We start from the raw sequence: 26,602 nt of genomic DNA, 5'->3' as shown, positions 1-26,602 counted from the left end.
AAAAAAATTAAGTAAATATGATATGGATTATTTGATTTAACAAAGACTGGCTTTGCCAATTAACTAATTAATGTGATGGACATTTGCCATAAATTGGATGAGCTACATTTGCAGCTCCATAATTCTCAGGTCCAGATCCTGGGTGCAAACCTACACCACTTGTCAGCCATGCTGTGGTGGTGACCCATATACAAAATAGAAGAAGATTGGCACAGACGTTAGCTTGATACCAGCTCAACACAAGGTTGGCATAAGGGAAGCCATATTGTAGAAAAGAAACCATATTGTAACTTTGAATGACCTCTGATTAACTAACCTAGGCATGCTCTGTAGATTTTATGGCCCCTCCCAGGTGCTATAAGTTGATAACTTTGTTCTTTTGAGTGCCTTAGGAATGTGATGGCCCCTGGGCAGAGAGTCTGTGCTGATTGCCATCAATGAAACTGAAAGATCAGGGTATAGGGCCTTGCTCCGGTCTCTGATGCATATCCAGTAAAACAAAGGACTATCATGAACTAAGACCACATGTCTGCTCCCACCCAGAGACCAGATGCCTCCCCAACTCGAAGACCAGCCCCCTGTATAACTGGCCTATAGTCTTTCTTCTGTAAGATGGTTCTTTCGGACATGAGTCAGCCATCAAAAAAAAGTCCTTTCTTACCACCTTGTCTCTTGACTATTGGCATGTCTTGCATCGGGCAGACAACCCTCTCCTTGGGCAGTAACAAGCTCAGGGCTAACCTTCCTCAAGCAAAAAAAAAGAGAAAATTGGCAATGGATGTCAGCTCAGAGACAATCTTCCTCACCAAAAAAAAAAAATTAATTAAATAAAAAATCTATACTGGAGTACACATTTAAAAAATCTTTTACAGGGGCGCAGAAACAAAAACTTTTAGAGACTGCTGCTTTAAGTCCTGGGGCTATAGGGAAGAGTGAACAAAACAGGCGCGGTCCCTGTCGTCTCAGAACTTAACATTCTGGGTTGTCTGTTTGAGAGTTTAACTCAAATTCACTTGCTCAGAGAGCCCCTCCCTGACCCATGACTCTACCACATCATCTTTCTGGAAATTAAAACTGAGATTGTTATTTACTTTTTCGTTTAATACATCTCAACTCTAAAATGTAACCTCTAGAAACAAGTCTGACGTGTCTCCAGCGCCTGGAATAGCGTCTGGCATATTAATGTGCACAATAAATGTTTGTTGAATAAATGAATGGATTTTATTAGTTGTGTCCCCATTTCACAGAGGGGCAAACTGATGCTCTTGAGAGACAGAGGCTCTCGGTAAGTGCCTCTGTCCAAGTCAGTCCGAGCACAGAGCAGCTCTGTTCCATTTCCCTTCAATCTCTCTGCCCTGGCCCCAACATCCGCATCTACGGGCTGCAGCCCCCATCCCGGCCGACTTCCCCGCCGCTTCTCCCTGCAGTATCGCCTGGATCCCGCCAGGAGGCAGCAGCGCCGTGGCACTCAGTCGACCCCCAAGAAGGCGGGGCGGGGGAGGGCTTCCACTTCCGGGCGGGGCTGACTGTTTCCGCTTCCGGCGCCTCGCGTGTGAGGCGCTGACGGGAGGATGGACGGGTTGGTGGCTCAGTGCTCCGCGCGGCTGCTGCAGCAGGTCAGACCCCATGGGACCAGCGGGAAGGCCTGGACGGGGGAGGGAGAGGCCCTGGCTCCAGCTCGAGCAGCCTCGGGGCGGCAGCAGCGAGGCGGCGACCTCCCTGCTCCCCTCAGAGCGGGCAGTGGGGTCCCGAGACCCCGGCCTTCGCTGCCACGGAGGCGCACACTGTCTCAGCGACGCTGTGGCAGGGATGCGTGGGGAGGAAGCCAGCGTTCCGAGGCCCGGTGACAGTGACGTTCCGCAGAGTGGAGGGTCTCGCCGTCTCTCAGAGCCCCCGCTACCAGCATCTGCTGGGCTGGAGGCGGGCGTGTGCAGTGCAGTCTCCGCAGATTGCCAGTCCTTCCCCGCACACGCGGCGCCCTCCCGGGGGTGCGGGGCACCGGCAAAGGGAAGTGGGCTGAGAGCAGGAGCCCTGGGGCCTGGTTTGCAAACCGGCCGCCCGATCTCTCCGTGAGACTGGGCGACAGGAGTCCTACAAGCCCACCCATGGAGTGGTTCATCATCAAAGAGGAGATTGCTCTCTGCCTCCAGTATTCGTGGGGAGAGAAGTGGCAGGTCATAAAAGTGGAAATGGGACAGTTCCATTACCTTTTATGCCCAGTAGGGAGGGTGGGAGGAAAGCAGTCTAAGTACCCTGGTATCCAGGAAACTGCTTCATGCTAAATCGGCAGTCACAGAATAAAAGTTGGTCGAGTAAGTTGGCAAGTTCTTTCCGGTTCTGAGCCGTGTATTTGTCAGTGTGGGGATATTAGTTCCTCCTCGGTGGTTGTGATGAGAGTTACAGAGAGAATTTCTGAAAAGTGTTTAGCTCGGTGCGTAGAACATAATATATGCTCATTTGTGGCAACTTTTGTTTGGCTGTAGTTATCTCCTGGTTGACATTCTGAAATTTCTAGTGCGGAATCTTCCCCTTAGTAATGCCGTTAAGTTGGAAGCTTTATTTCCTTCCAAATTGGCATGTCTTCAGTTTTAGGTATTACAGTAAAAAGCTTGTTCTAGGACCTAAAACACTGGAAACAAAGAGGAAAAACATAGGAAAGTCCTTTTGTGCCAGAAAGGACAAAAGAGAGACACCTGAGCTTTTTAAAATATGACAAAAGTCATTTGCTTTTTGGAAGAACCCCAAGTCATAAGATTGGGGAATAAAATCAGGTTGGTCACCCTTAACTAGTACGCTCACTAAATCAGAGTGGTTTATCGAGGCCAAAGAAAGCAGGGATATGAGGCTTATCCCATTATATGCTTTTTTTTTTTTTTAAGATTTTATTTTTCCTTTTTCTCCCAAAGCCCCCTGGTACATAGTTGTGTATTTTTAGTTGTGGGTCCTTCTAGTTGTGGCATGTGGGATACTGCCTCAGCATGGCTTGATGCCAGAATTCGCTCTGGCGAAACCCTGGGCCGCCGAAGCAGAGCGTGTGAACTTAACCACTGGGCCATGGGGCCGGCCCCATCTATTATATGCTTTAAGCTCCTTTTTCTCTGCCCCAACACACACTTAATTTTTTCGTATCAAGGATGATATCCTAATGTCATCAAAAGCCTTGAAGAGGAAAAGCACGACTTATCAAAGGGAAAGTTCTTCGTTCCCATCGCGTCTGCCGTGTCCTGGTGGAGAGGGGAAGTGAGGAAGTAAGTTTATGGTACCGTCCGTCATGTCATGCAAGTCATCGATCATACTGAACCAAAGTGCCTTTTCTTTCATAGGAAAAAGAGATTAAGTCTCTGACTGCGGAAATTGATCAGTTGAAAAACTGTGGTTGTTTGGAAGCTTCTCCAAATTTGGAGCAGTTGCGGGAAGAAAATTTAAAATTAAAGTATCGACTGAATATCCTTCGAAAGGTGAGTACTCTGGGTTCTGGTTTTATTCTGCAGTTTGAATTATTGCATCTTTTTAAAAGCCCTTGTCATGAAAGATTCTGAAAGTATACGCTGAGGAATTTGGAAGAAGAAGAAAGCAACCCTATCCTTTTCCTGGCATTAAACAAGTTAGGACTAAGTGGTCGGTGCAAGTAATGAAGGAGCGGAGCTGGCCTGTCCTTGCAGGGCCACTTGGAGGGTTTCGGCATGCTGAACGAATGGCCAGCTGAAAGAAGGCCTCGAGGGTTAAGACATTTCCTTTCAACAGTTTATGCCTGCGCCTTTTGGAAAAACAACATTTTTGAATGTTAAATAATTGTGTCTATCAAAAGGAAACATTTTAAAATACACCCATGGTCCCTCCCTGCCCTAAGTTGGTTATTTTGCAGTTTTATTTTTATATTTTACAATGTTATATTTGGTTGTTTGATTTTATTCCACTTAATATTTGAGATCTTTTTTTTTTTCCAGGAAGCTTGTGCTGTATTTGTTATTTAATGACTTCATAATCTGACAGTGTTTATCAGTTATGTCAAAAACTTGAGCTTGCTTCGGTTGGGGTTTTAATTTTTTATCCTGCCTTTCAGGTCTGCTGATGACTCGTCCTAGAGGATGACCTCACTTTCATAATTATTCTCCTGTGTGTGTGTATTACTTTCATTCAGTCAGGCTGCACTGGCATTATATCTTTTTTCCAAAGCTGGTCCCATTTATTCATTTGTACTTTGCCTGCTCCACTCCCATGAAGTCTTTTTATTACCTTCTTGTGTTCTGTTCTGCTTGAAATAGCTTTTGTCTTTAATTATTCTAAAATCACAAAATTCCTTTTCAATGGAATCTTCTCAAAAATATTTCACCTTTCTCATTACCTCATTCATTCTTCGCTTATTTGTACTCCTTTCTCTATTATATTTATTTCAATTCAAAAGTATTATTAAATGCCTAATATGTGCTGAAGGCTGTGAGGAAAAGATAGAAAAGGAAGTACAGTGTATTTTTTTAGGTGCATAAACTGTTTATTACAGTGTATTCTAATACGCATCTGTAATGACAGATTAGCTCTAATGTGTAAATAGGAGAATGCTGTCAGTGTAATGTGGACAGCACATTGGTTTTTTTCACAGGTATTTTGCCTAGTGAGTAATAGCCCCTGGACACAAGGTACACAAACACAACAGAAAACAGCAAGCCACAGAAGAAAAAAGTACTGTGGGACACCCATCTGGCCTATCTTCCTCCCCGGCTCGCTTTGGCCACATTCCCTGACTTATTAGATGGTTGTCTCAGAGGCATTTTACCCTTGTTTTCATTAATTCAGTCTCAGTTCTTCCTCGTACCCCCTCCCATTGAGCTGTTCCTATCTTCTTGTAAGGTAAAGTCTTATTTATCTAGTACTCATTAGGAATTACAGATGCCTTTCTAACAGTAATGATTTTAAAATTGCTATTGTGATAGTGCTCTTGTTACAAAATTATGTAGATTTTGAGCAATCTGTTTCAGATGCTGATTTTCTCATAAGATCTGCTGTTTTTTAGGATGTAATTTTTTGCATAATGTGAGATGTTTCAGAATAGTTATATTGAGTTATAGCAGAGATTCTTGTGCCATATGTAATATTTCTTAACTGCATGGAACTTTCCATTTTTGGGGAGAGAAGACTTGCATGTAGGAAACAGGTTGGGGAGAAGTCTTAAGTTAATTATAATCAAATACTAAATTGCATGGTGCAGAATCAAGTACAATGGATTCATATATGTGTGTTTACATATATACACACGTACGTACTGGTACCCCATCCTTGTTAAACAAAGTTCAACCGAGTAAATTTAAAGATCTACTTGGCTTTATTCTGTCATTCATGAACTGGGCAGCATTCCATCTAGCAAATTGAAAGGAGCTCCAAGGAGCTATACAAAACAGAAGACTTTTATAGACAGAAGTGAGCAGAAAAAGGAAGTTTCTAACAAAGAGTGGATTGTTTCAGGTAAGGTCAGCTTTCTTTGGTGGAAGGGCTGGGGTCTGTCCTGCAGATTACCTCACTACTGCTGATCCAGTAATTCCAGATTGGCTAGGTAAAGGTGATATTCCTGGGAGAGGCTGAAACTGCAATTAAGTTAAATATTAAGTCTTGATTTGCTGTCGGGGACTTAGCACAGGTGACTCCATTTGGGGCCTGTTGTTTCTTTTAATACTTTAAACGTACAAAGATTGAGGTTTATTTAGAGTAGGTTTTGAGTCTTAGGATCATATCTAAATAACATTAGTATTTGCTATTGGAAGTCTTTAGATTGCACAAAAGCATATCTTCCCCTTTTTTGAGTGTGTCACTACAGGGGGGCATTGATTATTGATTAAAAAACTGATGTAAGTTTTTAGTTAGTGAGCTTAAGAAGGTAATTTCTTCCATATGGTCGAGGAGGGTGACAATCATACAACTTGGATTTGCCATTCCAATAGTACTGAGTTTGAATCCTGACTTTGCCACTTAACATTTGTTATCTTTGGCACTTACTTAATTTCTAGCCCACATGGAAATAGTGCTAATAGTTATAAACTCAATTTCTGTTGTGTAGACGAAGTGAGATAATGCATATAGATAAAGCAGTTGGCTCAGTTCTTTTTTTTTTTTTGGAGGAAGATTAGCCCTGAGCTAGCTACTGCCAATCCTCCTCTTTTTGCTGACGAAGACGGGCCCTGAGCTAACATCCGTGCTCATCTTCCTCTATTTCATACGTGGGATGCCTACCACAGCATGGCTTTTGCCAAGTGGTGCCATGTCCGCACCCAGGATCTGAACTGGCGAACCCCAGGCCACTGAGAAGCGGAACGTGTGTGCTTAACCGCTGCGCCATCAGGCCAGCCCCTTGGCTCAGTTCTTGACACAGTACTACCCTAATAGCTTTCATTATTGTTGCCATTAAATGTTATTGATTTGATTAGGATAAAATTGTTGTTAGTGTGTAGGTAGCGTTTCCATTTGCGTTCCATTAAAAGTGTGTGTGTCCAGTCACCATTTCTTGACCTGCTACACGGCACGTACAATGCTAAGTGCCAGAGGCAGAAGCAAGAATAAGACATTTTCCCTGCATTCAAAATTCTGGTGGTGGAGGCAAATAATTTTGAGAAGGTGTAAGTGCAATAATAGAGGTAGTAAGTTGTACACCATCTTAAATGAATATATTCCACTTCAAAGGAAATGAGGAATATGAGGTAGGAATAGTGCAACATGGGATTATTTAATGGTAAGGTAAAACAACTCATTTTTCTGATATGTTTACATTACCTATCTATATATTTTCTCCCTTTCATTTCATGCCTTGAAGAGGTCATCATTTTAATGGAAAGAATATGTTTTTTATTTGTTTTTGTCCGTAAAATTTTCACTTCCAGCATTTGATATGAAGTTGTTTAGGACTGATTTTTATACTATTTTCTCACTGCTTTATTTCAGCTGAGAAGAAGATTTGGTCAGCCCTTTCTACTCCCTACTCCTAGTGTCTGTTCTGATAAAATAACTATAGAAAGAACGAACTCAGGGCATTTCCCATTTATGTCTTAGATGCTATGGGATAAACTTGTGCTATTACGTATCTCAACATATGCCAGATAGGAGAGCATTGCATTATGAGTGTATGTTACCTTTTAGCTCTTCTCAGGACATTTGAAGTTTTCTCAAAATAGTTGGGAAAATTGTGTATGATAATTCAGTATTGACATATTTCTGTTCTTTTCTTACAGAGTCTTCAAGCAGAAAGGAACAGACCAACTATGATTAACATCAATAGCCGCCTGCAAGAGGTCTTTGGTTGTGCCATTAAGGCTGCATATCCAGATTTAGAAAATCCTCCTCTGATAGTGACACCAAGTCAACAGCCCAAGTTTGGGGACTATCAGTGTAATAGTGCTATGGGTATCTCTCAGGTGATTATATTAAGAAGCTTTCTTTGTGGTTTGATTTTCTTGGGCATTATCATCATCATTACCATTTACATAAATAATGGCAAGTTGTATGTTCAATGAAAAGAACATTTTCCACAATTCTAAAAAACTTGAGAAAGGAAAATGTATGTTTTAATTTTTAAAAAGCAGAAATTTGAATATTTAGTTAAATTTTACATGTATTCTTAATATTTAAGGGCAATAGTTGGTACTGTTTTGTTTTAGTCCTTCCCTCCTGTTGTGTCCAGGATTGCTGTGTGTCACTGGTGAGGGCTGGAAGATGAGGGATTAAAAGTTAGCCATTTACCATTCAGCATTCCCACCAGGTGTTTGATTCAGCTGCGGTGTCTTTGAGGCGGGCTTACATATTTCACTTTTAGTTAGAGGAATTCCCTGTTTTTAATGGCTACATTATCTAATGTGTTTGTGGTTAATTGCCCCTGGTTTGGGACTTTTTGCTTTCCTTTCTTTGTTGAATTGAAAGAATTAATCTAAAGAGTCCAGATTTTTTTCTATATAATTTTTATGTGTCTACATTGGGGTTAAGTTTACTAGGGCAATATTTATTACTCAAGTCTGAATATTGCACACTTTTATGATTTAAAAATTAGAAATGTAAATATCCTGGAAACAGGCATCATAAATAAGACTTTGTTATGTCTTCATAAAAAAGTTATATATGGGGGCCGGCCCGGTGGCGCAGCAGTTAAGTTCGCACGTTCCGCTTCTCGGCGGCCCGGGGTTCGCTGGTTCGGATCCCGGGTGCGGACATGGCATTGCTTGGCAGCTATGCTGTGGTAGGTGTCCCACGTATAAACTAGAGGAAGATGGGCACGGATGTTAGCTCAGAGCCAGGCTTCCTCAGCAAAAAGAGGAGGACTGGCAGTAGTTAGCTGAGGGCTAATCTTCCTCCAAAAAAAAAAAACAAGCAAAAAAGTTATATATGTGTGTGGCAACTCATTTTGAAATGGAGATCACCTGGTTTTGGCACTTTTGTATTCCTCTTGGCACTTGATGATTGATGCTTTATCTGGCCATTTACAAAGTCATTGGACTTCTCTGCTCCTGCCCTTGTTGGGTCTCATGTCAAACAAATCTCGTGCTTTGTCAGTTGTGCATTTGCAAGTAACCTGCTGAAATTCTTGTGTAATGAATCATTTTATATTGTGTTGCAGATGCTCAAATCCAAGGAACAGAAAGTTAATCCAAGAGAAATTGCCGAAAACATTACCAAACACCTCCCAGGCAATGAATGTATTGAAAAAGTTGAAATTGCTGGTCCTGGTATGACAATGTTACCCTTCTTAAGTAGTTGTATTGATGCTGAGTGGTTTTTGAAATAAAAAAAAGAACGCCATTTTAAATATAAATGTAGGGTTAAAACTTGTGTACTGAAGAAGATGGTGAAAGCACCTTGGATTGAGAGTTAGGAAATTGAGGTTTTAGTCTAGGCGTAGCTGCCTGATCTTGGATGAGTTACTTTACCTCCCTGTGATTCAGTTTTTGGTTAGCGAAAAGGAGATAGATAATGGCAGATAAGTCTGTGGTGAAAGGGCCGTCTGTTTTCAGTTAAGAGGTGAACAAATCATTTGCTGAGACTGAAGGGGCCCTGAATTAAATAGGAAGCTTTCAGGAGAGTGGTGAGCCAGCATAAGTGAAATTGAGAAAGTCTTTGGGAGTGATCAATCCTTTAAGATAGGAGGCTGTCTTAATTTTTTTTCTCTCCTCTGCTGTTTATTAGGTTTTATTAATGTCCACTTAAGAAAGGACTTTGTGTCCGAACAGTTGACCAGTCTCCTGGTGAATGGTGTTCAACTCCCTGCCCTTGGAGAGAATAAAAAGGTATATGTACAGTTTTCAGCTGATATATTAATACCTTAGAACTGTATGGAATGGCTTTTGTTTTTTATATTGAGATTTAATCATTGTAACTGGAAATGGCTTTTGCTTTTTATGTTGAGATTTAATCATTAATAATATTTGAGAGTTTGAACATAACTGTGAAGTAGCCTTTCTCCTAGGTCTTGCTTGTTATGTGATTTTTCTTTTCACTTTATTCCACAAGGATTTGAGGTAGCCAGCTGATATTTAAGAGGTTGTGCTGAAATCGAGGATAGATAATTTGTCTAAACGAATTAGATTCTTTTTCAGCTAATAATGGACGAGTAGATTCATCAGAAAAGCTAACACAGGGGCCGACCCCTTGGCCCAGTGATTAAGTTCATGCACTCCGCTTCAGTGGCCTAGGGTTTGCAGTTCAAATCCTGGGCATGGACCTGGCACCACTCGTCCAGCCATGCTGAGGTCACATCCCACATAGCACAACCAGAAGGACCTACAACTATAATATATAGCTATGTACTGGGGAGCTTTGGGGAGAAGAAGAAGAAGAAGAAAAAGAAAACGTAAGCATAACACAGTTGAATTATAACCCAAGCTCCTGTTTGTCTGAGTTTATTTCTAAATATGTTATTAATGAATGTGTTAGCAGAATAAAATGTGTATATCCCTTTTAAAAATCTTTTTTTTAATTGAATATATTTGACATAACATTGTATAAATTTAAGGTGAACATGTTACTTCAATACATTTATATATTGTAATATGATTACCTTTGTAGCTATATTTATCACATTACATATCTATAGTACAATATTGTTGTCTATAAAAAATCTCTTGTTGTCCATCCTAGGTGGTAGTTGACTTTTCCTCTCCCAACATAGCTAAAGAGATGCATGTAGGCCATCTCAGGTCAACTATCATAGGAGAGAGCATGTGCCGCCTCTTTGAATTTGCAGGATATGATGTGCTAAGGTAGGTACTCTTTTTCTTGCCTTTGGAGATTTCTGTAGAAAATGAAAAATGTCACTTGAGAAGAATCTTTGACTAAATCAATGATTCATAAGTGTGGTTCTGCTTTAATCACCCAGTAGGCTTTTTAAATAAATTATGTCTTGGGCCACTCCTCTGAACTAGTAACTTTTTAGACTCCCTAGGGGTGGAACCAAGCAAGAGGCTCCCCAATTCATTTCACAAGTATTTCTTCAGTGCCTCCTGTGTGTCAGGGGTTTATATTCTAGTAGGGGACGAGGTAGGCAAGAGACAGATTATGCTGGACCTTGGAGGCCATGGTAGGAAATTGGGATTTTATTCGTAAGTGTAATGGGAAGCTATTGGAGAGTCTTTAATTAGTAGAGCAATGTATGATAAGATAGAAAACTATTGTAATAATCCAGTTAATAGATGATCTGGTATTTTTGGGGGGGATTTTTGTTTTCTTGGTTTTTTTAAGAATTTTATTTTATTTTTTGCTGAGGAAGATTTGCCCTGAGCTAAAATGTGTTGCCAGTCTTCCTCTTTTCACTTGAGGAAGATTTGCCCTGAGCTAACAACATCTGTGCCAGTCTTCCTCTATTTACTTTGTGGGTCACTGCCAAAGCATGGCTGCTGACACTGGTGTAGGTCCACGCCCAGGAACTGAACCTGGGCTGCCAAAGCGGAGCATGGCAAACTTAACCACTAGGCCACGGGGCTGGCCCCAGTCTGGTAGTTTGAGATGAGTTAAAAGCAGTAAGGGATGAGAAGTGGTTGGATTGACTTTTTTTTTTTGATTGAGGTGGTAATAGTTTATAAGATTGTGAAATTTCAGTTGTGCATATTTGTCAGTCACCATATAAATGTGCCACTTTACCCCTTATGCTTATCCCCCGACCTCCTTCCCCTCTGATAACCACTGATCTGTTCTCTTTGTCCATGTGTTTGTTTATCTTCCACATATGAGTGAAATCATACAGTTTTTGTCTTTCTTTGTCTGGGTTATTTCTCCTCAAGGTCCGTCCATGTTGCAAATGGGATGATTTTGTCTTTTTTTTGATGGCTGAGTAGTGTTCCATTGTATAAATACACCACATCTTCTTTATCCGTTAATCAGTTGATGGGCACTTGGGTTGCTTGTCTGTTGTCTATTGTGAGTGATACTGCAGTGAACATAGGGGTGCATAAGTCTCTTTGAATTGTTGATTTCAAGTTCTTTGGATAAATACCCAGTAGTGGGATAGCTGAGTCGTATAGTGTTACTGTTTTTAATTTTGGGGGAAATCTTCACTGTTTTCCATAGTAGTTGCACCAGTTTGCATTCCCACTAGCAGTGTATGAGGGTTCTCTTGTCTCCACATCCTCTCCAACATTTGTTATTTTTTGTCTTGGTAATTGCAACCATTCTAACAGGTGTAAGGTGATATCTCATTGTACTTTTGATTTGCATTTCCCTAATGATTGGTGATGTTGAACATCTTTTCATGTGCCAATTGGCCATCAGTATATCCTCTTTGGAAAAATATCTGTTCATATCCTTTGCCCATTTTTTGATCAGGTTGGTTGCTGTTTTGTTGTTGAATTGTATGAGTTCTCTATATATTTTGGAGATTAACTCCTTGTTGGGTATATGATTTGCAAGTCTTCCAGTTGGTGGGTTGTCTTTTCGTTTTGTTCCTGGTTTCCTTTGCCTTGCAGAAGCTCTTTAGTCTGATAAAGTCCCCTTGTTTTTTTCTTTTGTGTCCCTTGCCTGAGTAGACATGGTATTCGAAAAGACGCTTCTAATACCAATGTCAAAGAGTGTGCTGCCTGTATTTTCTTCTGGGAGTTTTATGGTTTCACGTCTTACGTTCAAGTCTTTAATCCATTTTGAGTTAATTTTTGTGTATGGTGGAAGATAATGGTCTACTTCCACTTTTTTTCTGTGGCTGTCCAGTTTTCCCAACACCATTGATTGAAGAGATTTTCTCCATTGTATGTTCTTAGCTCCTTTGTCAAAGATTAGCTGTGCGTAGATGGTGGTTTTACTTCTGGGCTTTCAATTCTGTTCCACTGATCCGTGTGTCTCTTTTTATACCAGTACCATGCTGTGTTGATCACTATGGCTTTGTAGTGTATTTTGAAGTCTGGAATTGTGATGCCTCTTTTTTCTCAGGATTGCTTTAGCTATTCAGGGTCTTTTATTGCCCCATGTGAGTTTTAGGATTCTTTGTTCTATTTCCATGAAGAATGTAATTGAGATTCTGATTGAGATTGCATTGAATGTATAGATTGCTTTAGGTAGTATGGACGTTTTAACTGTGGGTTGACATATATTTTGAAGAATTTCATCCATTGACATTTGAAGTCCACTGGTCTAACTTGCACTAATTTAATTGGTTGAAAAGTTAAATTTTCATAAAATTGTGGTAATAACTGTCATTATCCCAGTTAACTACACAATAAACAGATCACACTCCGTTGATAGGAACTTCCTGCATTAGCAAATCCTGGAGGCCTGCTGGTCCTGGGTACACATTGCCAAAGGTAACAGACTTTGCCTTTGCCTCTCCAGGAGTTTGCAGACCAGTTGAGGAAACAACTGGGTGAATGATATTACTAAATGTGATATACTGACACTTAAGTGTTAGCGGTTCCTAGTGGAGTGTAATTCCTCTAATTTAATGTGAAAATGTTTATCATTTTTAAATGGTTTTGTGTTCTCTGATTGGTATTAGATTAAACCATTTGGGAGATTGGGGGACCCAGTTTGGCATGCTCATCGCTCACCTGCAAGATAAATTTCCAGATTACCTAACAGTTTCACCTCCTATTGGGGATCTTCAGGCCTTTTATAAGGTTTGATATCATTTCTTGTTATATTATTTGTTTGTTTACTATTCATAGTCATCATTCGTTTTCTTTAGGGAGTTCAGAATGCTATTTAAAGCTACTGTGGGGTTAAATAAAAGTTGTTAAACTCCCCATCCCTTAACGCATCATCTTTGCTCATTTATTGGTGTATGTTAAAAATTGAACTCTACCATATTACCTGTTGTTAAGTGAATTTAGGAGTTTGTTAATCAAAATACATTTTAGTATTTAAAATTTTTTGATGCTATTGTTTTCATCTCAATTTTATATATTTTGAAAATATTAAGTATATGTAGAAGAGTTTTTAAAAAACAAATTTACCATAAACTGCAATTTTAGATCAATCACTGGTCAGCTTGCTTTGAGTTCTTGACTATCCATATACAAACATTTATTAAATCATTTGTGATTACAGCATCCTTTGTGTATTGTACTTATTTAGCATTTTATTATGAACTCTCTTGTGTTACTTTATGATGTGACTACATTGTTTTGTTGGATTGGTGTGCCAAAGTTTACATTAATCCCTGATGTTGATTTTTGTTTCTTTTTTTTTTTTTTTTTGTGAGGAAGATTGACCCTGAGCTAATATCTCTTGCCAATCTTCCTCTGTTTGCTTGAGGAAGATTGTTGCTGAGCTAACATCTGTGCTAGTCTTTGTCTACTTTCTGTGGGTTGCTGCCACAGTATGGCTTGACGAGCAGTGCGAGGTCTGCACCCAGGATCTGAACCCGAGAACTCTGGCCGCCAAAGCAGAGTGTGCAAACTTAACCAGTATGCCACTGGGTCAGCCCCTGTCCCTTTTTTGTTTTTCCATTTTTGAGGGGCTCTTAGCTGTAGAGTAGACAACTTCATAAATGTACATTTTTTTACCTTTTTAAAATTATTTCTTAATGTTAGACACCTTACCGAGAATGAGATTACTATGTTAAAAAGTAAACAATTGTGGGTTTGTTTGTTTGGGGTTTTTTGGGGGAGGAGCTTTTGTCTTTCAGTATTTTCTGTTGAGAAGAAATTAAATGTTTGCTGATATGAGACAGGGTAAAATAACTAATGTTATAATTATCTCTTGGAATTCCATGCTCTGATTATAATGAGGCAGATCTGTTAATACAAGAAAATGTTTATAATACTTTGTTAAATTTAAAAACCACAGTGAAAGAAAAGCTTATATTTCCAGTTTTTGTTAAAACACGTGGGTGTGTGTTTGCAAAGAAATGTCTAGAATTATGCAGTAAAATGTCATCATTGGTTAGTTTGGGGTGGTGAGATTAGCAATAACCTTTTTTTTTTTTTTTTTCAGTAAGGATGTGTTGCTTTCAATTTAGAAATAAAGTAATGAAAGCAACTTTATTTATTTATTTATTTAATTTTGAGGAAGATTAGCCCTGAGCTAACTGCTGCCAGTCCTCCTCTTTTTGCTGAGAAAGGCTGGCCCTGAGCTAACATCCATGCCCATCTTCCTCTACTTTATACCTACTTTATACCTTTAAGCCTACCACAGCATGGCTTGTCAATCAGTGCCATGTCCGCACCCGGGATCCAAACCGGTGAACCCCGGGCCACCGAAGCAGAACATGTATACTTAACTGCTGTGCCACCAGGCCGGCCCCAAAAGCAACTTTATTTTTAATTACAAAAAAACTCATTACTCATCGAGGACCACATCCGGAACAGAAAGTGGAGCACAGAAAATTCAGCCCCACCTGTTAGCTATTCTTTATTACTCTCCTTGCACACAAAAGCATTGGTGTGAAGTAGGCTTTTGTGAATTGGAAAAGTGGTGGTAGCACTGTGGTAAGAATTTTGTATTCTCAAGAAAAATTATTTCAAAAGAAATAATTGGGTTCTTTGTCACGTTCATTTGTAACAGTATTCTTGGCTATTGAGTGAGAGCACTTGTTCTGTTGTTTTTGTTCAGGTGTTTTAGATTTTCACTTCCTCACTCTTGGGTTTGTTGTTTTTGGTTTTTTGTTTGTTTGTTTTTTTAGACAGCACTGGTTTGTAACATTATAGGTTTCAGGTGTACATTATTATAATTTGACTTGTGTGTATACTACATTGTGTTCACCACCACAAGTCTAGTTTCCATCGATCACCTTTTTTTCTGTAGGTTTTTTTGATTTGGGTTTTTTTATTTAAGGAATGAAATTCTTTATCTAGAAATACGAGTTGGCTCTTTTTACAAACCTTACTTTTGTTTTTAAACACAGGAATCCAAGAAGAGATTTGATACTGAGGAAGAATTTAAAAAGCGCGCATACCAGTGTGTAGTTCTGCTTCAGAGTAAAAATCCAGATATCACAAAAGCTTGGAAGCTTATCTGTGATGTCTCCCGCCAAGGTGAATTTCTGAGCTTCGTTCATTCGTCCAACAAATACTATTGCATGTAGTCCTTGAGTCTTTATTCAGGATTGGTTTTGAATTACATGTTAAACTTTCAAGGACTGGCAAGTAGATTTTTTTTTGAATATTTTTCTGAAACTGAAATAACTATTAAGAAAATTTATTAAGACAGGTAGGTGCAAGATTTAACTTTCTTCAAAGTCAGCAAAAATTAATTAAGGAAAGTAGAAAAGATCTTTACATTACCAACCAGAGCTATAAAAAGAATAAATTTATCCAGACGTGTATAGGACCAAAATGAAGAGAAATAGACAACAGGATGTAATAGATATTTGAATAGAGTCTCATGCGAAGTTCCCTAGTTCTCCAATTCATTTGTTGTTTTAAGACAATTTCAAGTTTTCCAACTTGATGAAGTAATTTTACAGGTCACTTTGAAGAATAAATGGGTAAGAATAGCCAGTAGATCTTTGAAAAAGAAGGCTAATGGTGGCTGTTTTGCAGCACTAGGTAATAAAATGTCTTATAATGCTATGGTAGGTAATACTCTCTCACTGACGTATGGCTAGACAGACCAGTAAATGGTAAAATTAGGATAAACAAACTAAGAAAATCAATATTCAATCTCCACATAGGAAAGACTTTTCTTTTTTTCTTCTCATTTACATTTCTTAAGAGTAAATTTTTTAAAAGTTACACAAAAAGTTCATGTTTCTCGTACAAAAAAGTAAATGTAAATAGGAAAAAAGAAAATAAAAATTATTTAGAGAGGCCAGCCCGGTGGTGCAGCAGTTAACTTGGCACGTTCTGCTTCGAAGGCCCAGGGTTCAGCAGGTCAGATCACGGGTGCAGACCTACCCACCGCTTATCAAGCCATGCTATGGCAGGCGTCCCACTTATAAAGTAGAGGAAGATGGGCACAGATGTTAGCTCAAGGCTAATCTTCCTCAGCAAAAAGAGGAGGATTGGCAGCAGATGTTAGCTCAGGACTAATCTTCCTCAAAAATAAATAAGTAAATAAAATTATTTATAGTCTCACCCATTGTTAATATTTTGTTGTGTATCTTACCATATTCTTGCCACATTTTCAAAATGGCAGTATACATATGATGTCCTATATCCTACATTTTTAATGTAATTAATTTTCTTCCAAATATTTCAATTAAATTATACATTTCTTTTATTATAAGATGCATGTTTCCTGTTTGTTTGAATTGTTATACATTTTCATGTTTGGTGACCTTTTTCTCCGTAGAGTTTAATAAAATCTACGACGCATTGGACATCTCCTTAATAGAGAGGGGGGAATCCTTCTATCAAGATAGGATGAATGACATTGTAAAGGAATTTGAAGATAGAGGTATGTCCTTTACCTTTTTTTTTTTTAACTTATTATGGAAATTTTCAAACAGGCAAAAGTGGAGAGAATATTATAGTGACCCTCAACTCCATGCACTCTTCACTCAACTTCAATAATTATGAATACAGGCAAATTGTATTAATTTATACCTTCCTTTACACACTGCTTGTATCATATAATTTCATCTATAACTACGTTCATTATACATCTCTAAAAGAATAGTCCCTCCCACCCCAAAAACACAATGCTGTTCTTGCTCTATGAAAATTAATAATTTCTTAATATTGTTTAATAGCCAATCAAGATTTCGAATTTCCCAAGGTGATTCATAAATCTTTATTAATCATTAGGTTTTCTTCAGAGTCTGCACTTTGCATTCGCTTAATATTTATCTTAAATTCTGTAAATCCATAAGTTTCTCCTGTCCCCCTGCTCCCTTCTTTCTCTTAGGTTGTTGAAGAAACGGGGCCATTTGTCTTAAAGAATTTCCCATATGGTATTGTTTAACATAATTCCTCTATCTGTATTTTCTAAAATGACCTGTTTAAATTTTGGTTTGTGTTTTCTTCCTGGTTTTGTTTGATCTTTTGCTTATTTGCAAGAATGCAAATAATGTGTGGTTGGCTCTCTTTCTTGGATGTTAAGATGGATTAGTGGGTTCAGGTGTTGTCACCCTGATCTATCCGTAAATTTTCCCATTAGACATTCCCCTAGTGGTTTTAGGATCTATTGATGATCATGACTGATTCATTACTGCATTGGAGGCTGGGAAACAGTAGTATTGTCATTCCTTCTTTGTTTGTTTTGAATTCTCCTGTGCAGGACTTTGTCCCATAATTGTTTTGGTTATCCTGCGGTACAGTTCATGTAAGACAAGTAGTATAAATGCTTTGTTCTTTATTTTTCTTTATCAAATTTCAGGATGATAAATTAGTTTCTTAATATCTTCCAGATATGACAGCTGAGTTTACTATATTTACTTACTATCAATGAGGCTTAATATATTTTATATTTTTCAATCATTTGTCTTTATTATTCTTTTTTAATACTCAAATTGTCCCATTTTTGGCTGATGGTAGCCTTCTCAAGTTGTCTTTTCTGTTTTTTGTTTTTTCTTGACCCCAGTAGTCTTTGATAGTTTACTTGCTTTTTGGTACATAGTATGCCAGAATTATTTTATACATTTCCTGCATTAGCTGTGGAATCAGCTAATCTGCTATCCCTGTTTCTTTGAATGGGAAATAGTGTTTATTAATCATAATCTGGGGCCCAGGGACCATACTTTTTTTTTTTTTTATTGAGTTATTGATAGGTTACAATCTTGTGAAATTTCAGTTGTACATTAATGTTTGTCAGTCATGTTGTAGGTGCACCACTTCACCCTTTGTGCCTACCCCCCACCCCACCTTTCCCCTGGTATCCACTAAACTGTTCTTAGTCCATAATTTTAAATTCTTCATATGAGTGGAGTCATACACAGATTGTCCTTCTCTCACTGGCTTATTTCACTTAACATAATTCTCTCAAGGTCCATCCATGTTATTGCAAATGGAATGATTTTGTTCTGTTTTGCAGCTGAGTAGTATTCCATTGTATATATGTACCACATCTTCTTTATCCATTCGTCTGTTGCTGGACACTTAGGTTGCTTCCACGTCTTGGCTATTCTAAACAGTGCTGCAATAAACATTGGGGTGCATAGGACTTTTGGGATTGCTGACTTCAAGCTCTTTGGATAAATACCCAGTAGTGGGATGGCTGGATCGTATGGTAGTTCTATTTTTAATTTTTTGAGGAATCTCCATACTGTTTTCCATAGTGGCTGCACCAGTTTGCATTCCCACCAGCAGTGTATGAGGGTTCCTTTTTCTCCGCAACCTCTCCAACATTTGTTGCTATTAGTTTTAGGTATTTTTGTCATTCTAACGGGTGTAAGGTGATATCTTAGTGTAGTTTTGATTTGCATTTCCCTGATGATCAGTGATGATGAGCATCTTTTCATGTGCCTATTGGCCATCAGTATATCTTCTTTGGAGAAATGTCTGTTCATGTCTCCAGCCCATTTTTTGATTGGGTTGTTTGATGTTTTGTTGTTGAGTTGCGAGAGTTCTTTATATATTATGGATATTAAGCCTTTGTCAGATATATGACTTGCAAATATTTTTTCCCAGTTAGTGGGTTGTTTTTTTGTTTCAATCCTGTTTTCATTTGCCTTGAAGAAGCTCTTTAATCTGTTGAAGTCCCATTTGTTTATTCTTTCTATTGTTTCCCTTCTCTGAGAAGGCATGGTGTCCGAAAAGATCCTTTTAATACTGATGTCAAAGAGTGTACTGCCTACGTTTTCTTCCAGAAGCCTTATGGTTTCAGGTCTCACCTTTAGGTCTTTGATCCATTTTGAGTTTATTTTGGTGAATGGTGAAAAAGAATGGACCAGGGACCATACTTTTAAGACAATAAAATTTTAAAGACTTTTTTTTAATTATAAGAAAGAAGCATAGAGAAGTTAGTAACTTCACAGGGTCACATAGCTAGTAAGTGGTAAGTCTGAGATTCAAACCTAGGCCATCTAGCCTCAGAGCTTGTTTTTAACTACTATTTTGTACTCCCTTTACCTCACCAAGCCTCAGTTTCATAAACCTAAGAAAGCAATAATAGTATTTACTGCATAGAGTTAATGTAAAGGTTAAGTGTAAGACTTAGTGCATAGTATTTGGCACATACTAGCACTTAAATATAGCTGTTATTATCATCGTGTTCTTTTCTGTACCTTCTTGCATCCAAGAATTTTGCCTTTTTCATCATGAGTATATGAACATAATTTTTTCTTTCCACTAATCATTCCAAATTCTAAATGCTACCATGTTTGTTTCCTGAATCCTGTTAGTTTTAACTTCCTTTCAGTACCTTTGAAGAGGCAGTGATAGAAATTGCACCTTTCTCCCAGAGGAAGCCTGTGGCTCCAACTTGAAAACAAAGCATGGATTTCCATGTTCTGTGTCTGCTGAGCAGGTGGGCTCCAGCGAGGTATTCTACAAAGAGTTTGGGAGTCAAGTGTAATGTGAGTTCCGAAAACTGCCAGGATATCTCACTTGTGCCCTGAAAACACCCTGGGTGCTCAGACAGCCTTGACAGTAGCCGTTTTCCAAGGCTCATAGTAGGTCATGATGAGAAAAAAAGTCATCTGACTTCTTGAGCTCTCTACTGAGTAGCCTACAATGGCTAAGCATGTATATTCCTCCGGGGTTCTGTTAACATTATTAATGAAGTTTTTTTTCCCCTAGGATTTGTGCAAGTGGATGATGGCAGGAAGATTGTGTTTGTCCCAGGCTGTTCTATACCATTAACCATAGTAAAATCAGATGGAGGTTATACCTATGATACATCGGACCTGGCTGCTATTAAACAAAGACTATTTGAGGAAAAAGCAGATATGATTATCTATGTGGTGGACAATGGACAAGTGAGTTTGTAGATTTGTATATGTTTTTACATTATCCAGTTGGAGGTGAGACAGTATGGTGAGGTTTGTGGCATTTGGCAGTGAAAGACTATAAATTTTCCCGAAAGACTAAAATTCAGAATAACAGTAATAACAGTAAAATTCAGAATAATAGTAATAACAATAATAGGAGAAAGAACAGGGTTTGGATTTGGCTCAACTTGGAAACTTCCCAACTTTCCAGCCTGTCTTCATAAACTGGAAGGGGTTACTTCTCTGAACCTCAGTGACCATTCCTATCTGAAAGGGTGGTTGTGAGACCTAAAATTTAGTTGAAATTATTGCACACGATCCTGCCCTTAATTCAGTTGCTTTAAAAACCTTTGAACATAGAAAGTATAAGTCCTGTTCTTACTGTCTCGTATAGGCAATAAGGAGCTTTTATAATTATACTCGCCTTGCAAGATTTGTGAGTGATTTAAATTCTACAAATCTTTATCCCTAAGCACAAGAACTTTGTTGTTTTTTGTTATCAGAAAGTTTAACAAGTAACTTTCTATTTCTGTTCCTTTGTAGTCTGTGCATTTGCAGACAATATTTGCAGCTGCTCAAATGATTGGTTGGTATGACCCTAAAGTAACTCGAGTGTCTCATGCTGGATTTGGTGTGGTGCTGGGGGAAGACAAGTAAGTCTGGAAAATCTAAAGGTGGTAATGACATACCTGAGCCCCAGATTTCTTTGGAAGAGGCTATGTTTTCATTTGATAACCATATTAAAATTAAGAAGGTCCTCTCTTCTTTAGTCTACATATGCTGTGATGGTGAACCCAGCTGAGCCATTTTGTACCTATGTCTTCTCACTGCCAGAGAATGTTGCCTTTTAGGGAGGTTTGTACAAAGTTGAATGAAAACCAGACTATAGACTTAACATAATAAAAACTGTTTCCATTGCCACAAATCTAAATTATAAAGTCTCTTACATTCCTCCTCAGATTTCAAACAAAATATTCAACAATATATTTCAAGCATTTTGTAAATGTCTTTTTTCCTTCACAGTTGAACACCTGGTCAATAGGTATAAGTTTATTGAGATTCCAATCAAGTTTTAAGATTTCATGGCTTTTGGGGCCAGCCCCATGGCAAAGTGGTTAAGTTTACATGGCCTGCTTTGGTGGTCCAGGGTTTCGCCAGTTTGGATCCTGGGTGTGGACACGGCACTGCTCATCAGGCCACACTGAGGCAGCATCCCATGTAGCACAACCAGAGGCATTCACAACTAGAATCTACAACTATGTACTGGGGGGCTTTGGGGAGAAGAGTAAAAAAAAAGATTGGCAACAGTTGTTAGCTCAGGTGCCAATCTTTAGGAAAGAAAAAAAAAGATTTCATGCCTCTCGTTTTTATGTTCATCTCAAAAATACTAAGTTTATTGAGACCTACATGTTAGTAGCCGTGCTTTGTTTTTCTGTTTTCCCCATGTTCTGCTCAATGTATATGAAATAAAAAAGGTAGACACAAGCAAATATTTATTTATAGTATTTATCAATTCAAAGGCACAAAATTTTTATTATCTGGCATCCAATAGTGTCTGAGGATCACTTAGCTATTTAATCAGCATCTCTCTTAAAAATCTATAGCGTCTTATTCATTTATTTATTTAGTGAGGAAGATTTGCTCTGAGCTAACATCTGTGCCAGTCTTCCTCTACTTTGTACATGGGGTGCCTCCATAGCATGACTGACGAGTGGAGTGGGTCTGCACCTGTGAACCTGGGCTGCTGAAGCGGAGCATGTGGAACTTTAACCACTTGGCCACGGGGCTGGCCCCTATGGCATTTTAGATTGGTGACACAGCCCAAATACTACCATCACACAAAGGTGGTAATGCTTCTGAAAACCACATGAAGTAGCTCAAGATGCTTCGCCAGCCAACGTACAGAAACCCTAATTAGGCATATAAAAGGCAGGCTAGGTATGTCGCAGTATTATTTTAGATACAGATTGTATGGAAATCAAAGGACTTGTTGGAGTCAACATCAAACATGTTTTAATTGTAGCTTGAGTCATCTGTCAAGCTGCACTTTAGAATCAGAAGACAGTGGGTCCTTATGGTGTTCGTAGTCCTAAGAAAGTAATTAAAAACTGGCCAATGAGTTGAGTATTGTTTATAGTATTTTAGTTTCTTCACTGTTGGTTTTTTGGACTAACATTTGGATGATTATTCTTACAGTTGGGTGAAATTATCAAATTTACTGTTATACCTGATATTTATCACCACTGTTCATATCTAGGCATTTCACTTGTTTATCATGTCCTGGCTAAGGGATTTTTTTTTCTTGGTTTTTGTTTTATATTTCTGCACTCTCGGCATCATGTTCTTAAAGCATACTAGACCAATAAAAAGGAGGAATAATTTCAGTGATAGTTAACCAGTGGCAGCTTACCATAATCTAAATATTTACATTAAAATGCTCACAGATTCTGCCATCTATTTTTTAGTGGAATTTTCTGTTTTAAGGCTTTTTACAATAATTTATCCTTTTACTTAACCATCTTCCTGCTATTCCCTGGAGACTTGCTTTGATTATTGATTACCTGCTATGCATGGCATTGGCTGGGTTCTCCACAATGTGCACGTGAAGATACATAGCATATGGCCTCCTGAAGGAGCCTGTCATCTAAAGCAGAGCAGTTCTCTGTGGAGCCTGTTAAAATGTGTATGCCAGGCCCCGCCAGGGGAGTTACTGATTTAGTAGGTCTAAGTTGGGTATTAGGCATCTGTTTTTTAAAAGCTCTCTCGATAGTCAAGTATAGATCCCTCGTATTAGAACCGCTAGTCAGAGGAGTAAACCAACACAAAGAAACAAAAATTCAAGGCAGGTGCAGTGAAGGAGTAACAGGAAAGATCAATTACTGCAAAGTAGAGACTTTAAGGGGGGACTTCCCTTAGCATTTTGGCTAGGCTTTATGATAGATAACATTTTTAAATTCTGTGACAAAGGTCAAGAAGATCTTTTCTTAGGCAACTCTTTGAAAATATAACTTTAATAGGAAATATTGCAGTTATTTTGGTAGGCTTTGTGTTAGATAGAAAAGCGTACTTCATTTTTACCATTGTTGCATTTGAAAGATTTTTAGCTTAAAAAGAAAGAAAAAGACAAATTATGTGCTCGGTGTCATGCAAACTTCTGTTTAATAGGTAGAATCCAATTTTTGTGAAATGCTTTTAATAGTGCAGTTGCCCAGGGCAGTGCTTAGTGCTTTTGCCCCATCCACAGAGATTCTGATTTCACTAGATATGAATGGGGCCCTGGCATCCTTTTTGTTTGTTTGTTTAGGCTCTCTAGCTGATTCTAATATGCATGGAGGCGTGGTTACCACTGAACAAGTGGAATTACTATATAGGAAAATGCAAATGAGATTCCAGTTAAGAATTTGTTTCCAAAACAATTCTAGAAGCAAATTGTGTTTTATTATTAATTTTTCCAAGAAGGTAAAATAACTAAGCCAAACTTTATGTTCAAGAAAATGAACAGATTAATAAATCTCTTCTTTCTTTCCCTTTTAGGGAATGTATTAAAGGTGAACATGTAGAGAAGGCTATTAGAAGCCTAAGGCATAGAATGCTTTGAGTTGAGGGCTGTAGATGAAAGACGTTTGAAAGTACCCCCATTTAGTCTTCCTTTTGGCATTTTCCCTGGTTGCTGAGTGGAATAAGGCAGCGTGAGACCTTCGTTTTCAAAGATTTCTAAGTCAGAAGTTTTGTTTCAAAACCTTTTTAATTGGGGCTTTTAAAATTTTTTAGGAAGAAGTTTAAAACACGTTCAGGTGAAACAGTGCGCCTCATAGACCTCTTAGAAGAAGGACTAAAACGATCCATGGACAAATTGAGGGAAAAAGAAAGAGACAAGGTAATCCAAGGCTTTGTTTGCATATTGTGTACCATGCATTGTTGTAATTTTTCATTTTTGCTTTTATTGAGAGAACTGGGAGGGATTATAAAGAGTCAATCCACTTAGGATAGGATTATATTACTCAGATTTTATTGCAGGATAAGTTTGTTTCGTGAATTGCTGAGCATTTATTGTGGAAATATAGTTCTAGTCTATTACAAAAGGCCATGGCCTTCTCCTTTGTTAATGTGGCATAGTATCTCTGCTTCTTATTGGCAATTCACCTGTCACTGCTTTGAACCAATGATAGGAAAATATTGCAGACTGAGGCAGCTTGATTCTCCTAAATTAGAGTCTGCATCTGCTGAGTTCCTTTCTCTGGGAGCGTTTGTAGGGTAGTCACAGCACTCAACGCCCAAGGCCACTGATGAGCCGTCAGTGTAGGCAACGTGATGGACTTTCATGGCACCCTCCGAAAGGACTGTGGTTGCATTCATGCGGAATTTGGAAGAACTATGTCAAAATGAAGAAAGCTTGACAAGAAAACAGTTTTCTAAGATGGCGATGACGGAGGTCAAGGACTGAAATTTGTAGTCTTATGTCTTTTACTCTCTAGCAAGTCAAGTGCTATTTTGGAATGAACATAACTACTATAAATAGAAGAGTAAACTTATAGAAAGAGAAACAGAATAGGATAAAATATAGATGTGAAAGAGTCAAACACAAAAAATGATCCTTTGAGAAGCACTCTTGTTTGGTTCAAATAGACCACTGACAGTACAGAGAACATGAAGGCGGGCTTTGAGGCTGCATTCTCCCCACCTGCTCTCTTTCCATTGCCAGCAAAATTAACTATAAAATAATTTCCTCTCTACTTCCAGTAGGTGGTTGCCAAGTCTACCTACTGGTATCTCCAGAGTAGTTTTGCCTTTTAGTCCTGGCCTAAGCACATCTGGCATAATCAGATGAAAAGGGAGAAAATTTGGTCACCTAATCGGTTTGTTTAGTCTGCATGATGACCAAAAATTGCTTTGGCTCTTTTATTAATTTGGCCAGTCTAGCTACTTAGTGGTTTTTTTTGGTGAGGAAGATTGGCCCCAAGCTAACATCCATTGCCAATCTTCCTCTTTTTGCTTGAGGAAGAGTGTCCCTGAGCTAACATCTGTGCCAGCCCTCCTCCATTTTATATGTGGGGTGCCACCACAGCATGGCTTAATGAGCAGTATGTAGGTCCACACCCAGCATGCAAACCTGCAAATCCCCGGCCACCAAAGTGAAGTGCACAAACTTAACCACTATGCCACAAGTTTGAGGAGTTTTTACACGTATACATATGTGGTAACACCAGCCAATCAAGTTATATTTCCATCACCCCAGAAAGTTTCCTATCACCATAGATCTCTTGTTTATTCTGGAACTTTATATAAACGGAATAAAGTATGTGCTATTTCCAAGTATATCAGTAGTTCATTTCTTTTTATTGCTGAATAATAGTATTTGGTTGTATGAATACCACATTTTGTTTATCCATTCTGCATAATCATGGACATTATGATTGTTTTCATTTGTTGGCTATTATGAATAAAAAGCTAATTTCAGCATTGTTGTTCAGGCCCGTTTAAGGATACATGCCCTTTTTCTCTTGGATATATATCTAGGAATGTCATTGCTGGGCGGTAGAGTTGGCTCATGGTCAACTTTGTTAAAAATTGCCAAGGAGAGAGTTGTAACCATTATATACTCCCACCACTAATATGTAATTGTTCCAGTTGCTCCATATCTTCACCAACACTTAATTTTGTCAGTCTTTTATTTTTAGCTTTTCTGGTGAGTTTGTTTAGTGGGATCTCACTGTGGTTAATATTTGCATTTCCCTGATGAGTAATGATGTTGACTACATTTCTTATGCTTATTAGCCATTTATATATCTTTTTTCTTTTTTCTCTCTTTTTTTTTTTTTTTTTTTGAGAAAGATTAGCCCTAAGCTAATATCTGCTGCCAATCCTCTTTGTGCTGAGGAAGACTGGCCCTGAGCTAACATCCATGCCCATCTTCCTCTGCTTTTATATGTGGGACGCCTGCCACAGCGTGGCTTTACAAGCAGTGCCATGTCTGTACCGGGATCCGAACCAGTGAACCCCGGGCCACCAAAGTGGAATGTGTGAACTTAACCATTGTGCCACCGGGCCGGCCCTGTATAGCTTCTTTTGTGAAGGGTCTGTTCAAGTCTTTTGCCCAGTGTTTGTTTTAAACCGTCAGTATTCATTTATATTTCTCCACATACTTGCCCTTTCCTGTGCACTTTATTCCATCCTGCAGTTTTTTGCTTCCATGTGGGATTAGTTTCCTTCAGTTTGAAGATCTCCTTTTAGTATTTTTTTTGTATGCAGATCTGCTTGTGACAAATTCTGTCAGCATTTGTTTATCTGAAAACATCTTTATGTTGCCATGAGGTTTGAACAATGTTTTTATTGGGTATAGAT

The 26,602-nt window shown here is 38.6% G+C and overlaps 1 protein-coding gene across 1 annotated transcript in view; it reads left to right on the top strand.

The window, feature by feature from the left end:
• Nucleotides 1-1,514: 1,514 nt before the first annotated feature.
• The window catches only part of RARS1 (arginyl-tRNA synthetase 1), a 29,389-nt gene continuing 4,301 nt past the window's right edge, over nucleotides 1,515-26,602 (top strand). The window contains exons 1-12 of the mRNA XM_046667678.1: nucleotides 1,515-1,616; nucleotides 3,324-3,458; nucleotides 7,215-7,397; nucleotides 8,591-8,699; nucleotides 9,157-9,257; nucleotides 10,108-10,229; nucleotides 12,947-13,067; nucleotides 15,296-15,425; nucleotides 16,684-16,788; nucleotides 20,070-20,248; nucleotides 20,804-20,913; nucleotides 24,032-24,137. Of these exons, the coding sequence (XP_046523634.1) occupies nucleotides 1,572-1,616; nucleotides 3,324-3,458; nucleotides 7,215-7,397; nucleotides 8,591-8,699; nucleotides 9,157-9,257; nucleotides 10,108-10,229; nucleotides 12,947-13,067; nucleotides 15,296-15,425; nucleotides 16,684-16,788; nucleotides 20,070-20,248; nucleotides 20,804-20,913; nucleotides 24,032-24,137 (1,446 nt within the window). The 5' untranslated portion in view covers nucleotides 1,515-1,571. The remainder of the gene's footprint in view (nucleotides 1,617-3,323; nucleotides 3,459-7,214; nucleotides 7,398-8,590; nucleotides 8,700-9,156; nucleotides 9,258-10,107; nucleotides 10,230-12,946; nucleotides 13,068-15,295; nucleotides 15,426-16,683; nucleotides 16,789-20,069; nucleotides 20,249-20,803; nucleotides 20,914-24,031; nucleotides 24,138-26,602) is intronic.

This window comes from Equus quagga, chromosome 7 (genome assembly GCF_021613505.1).
Source record: "Equus quagga isolate Etosha38 chromosome 7, UCLA_HA_Equagga_1.0, whole genome shotgun sequence".
In the NCBI taxonomy this organism is placed as follows: Eukaryota; Metazoa; Chordata; class Mammalia; order Perissodactyla; family Equidae; genus Equus; species Equus quagga.
Note: the sequence above shows the minus strand (reverse complement) of the source record. Positions and strands in the feature narration are given on the sequence as shown.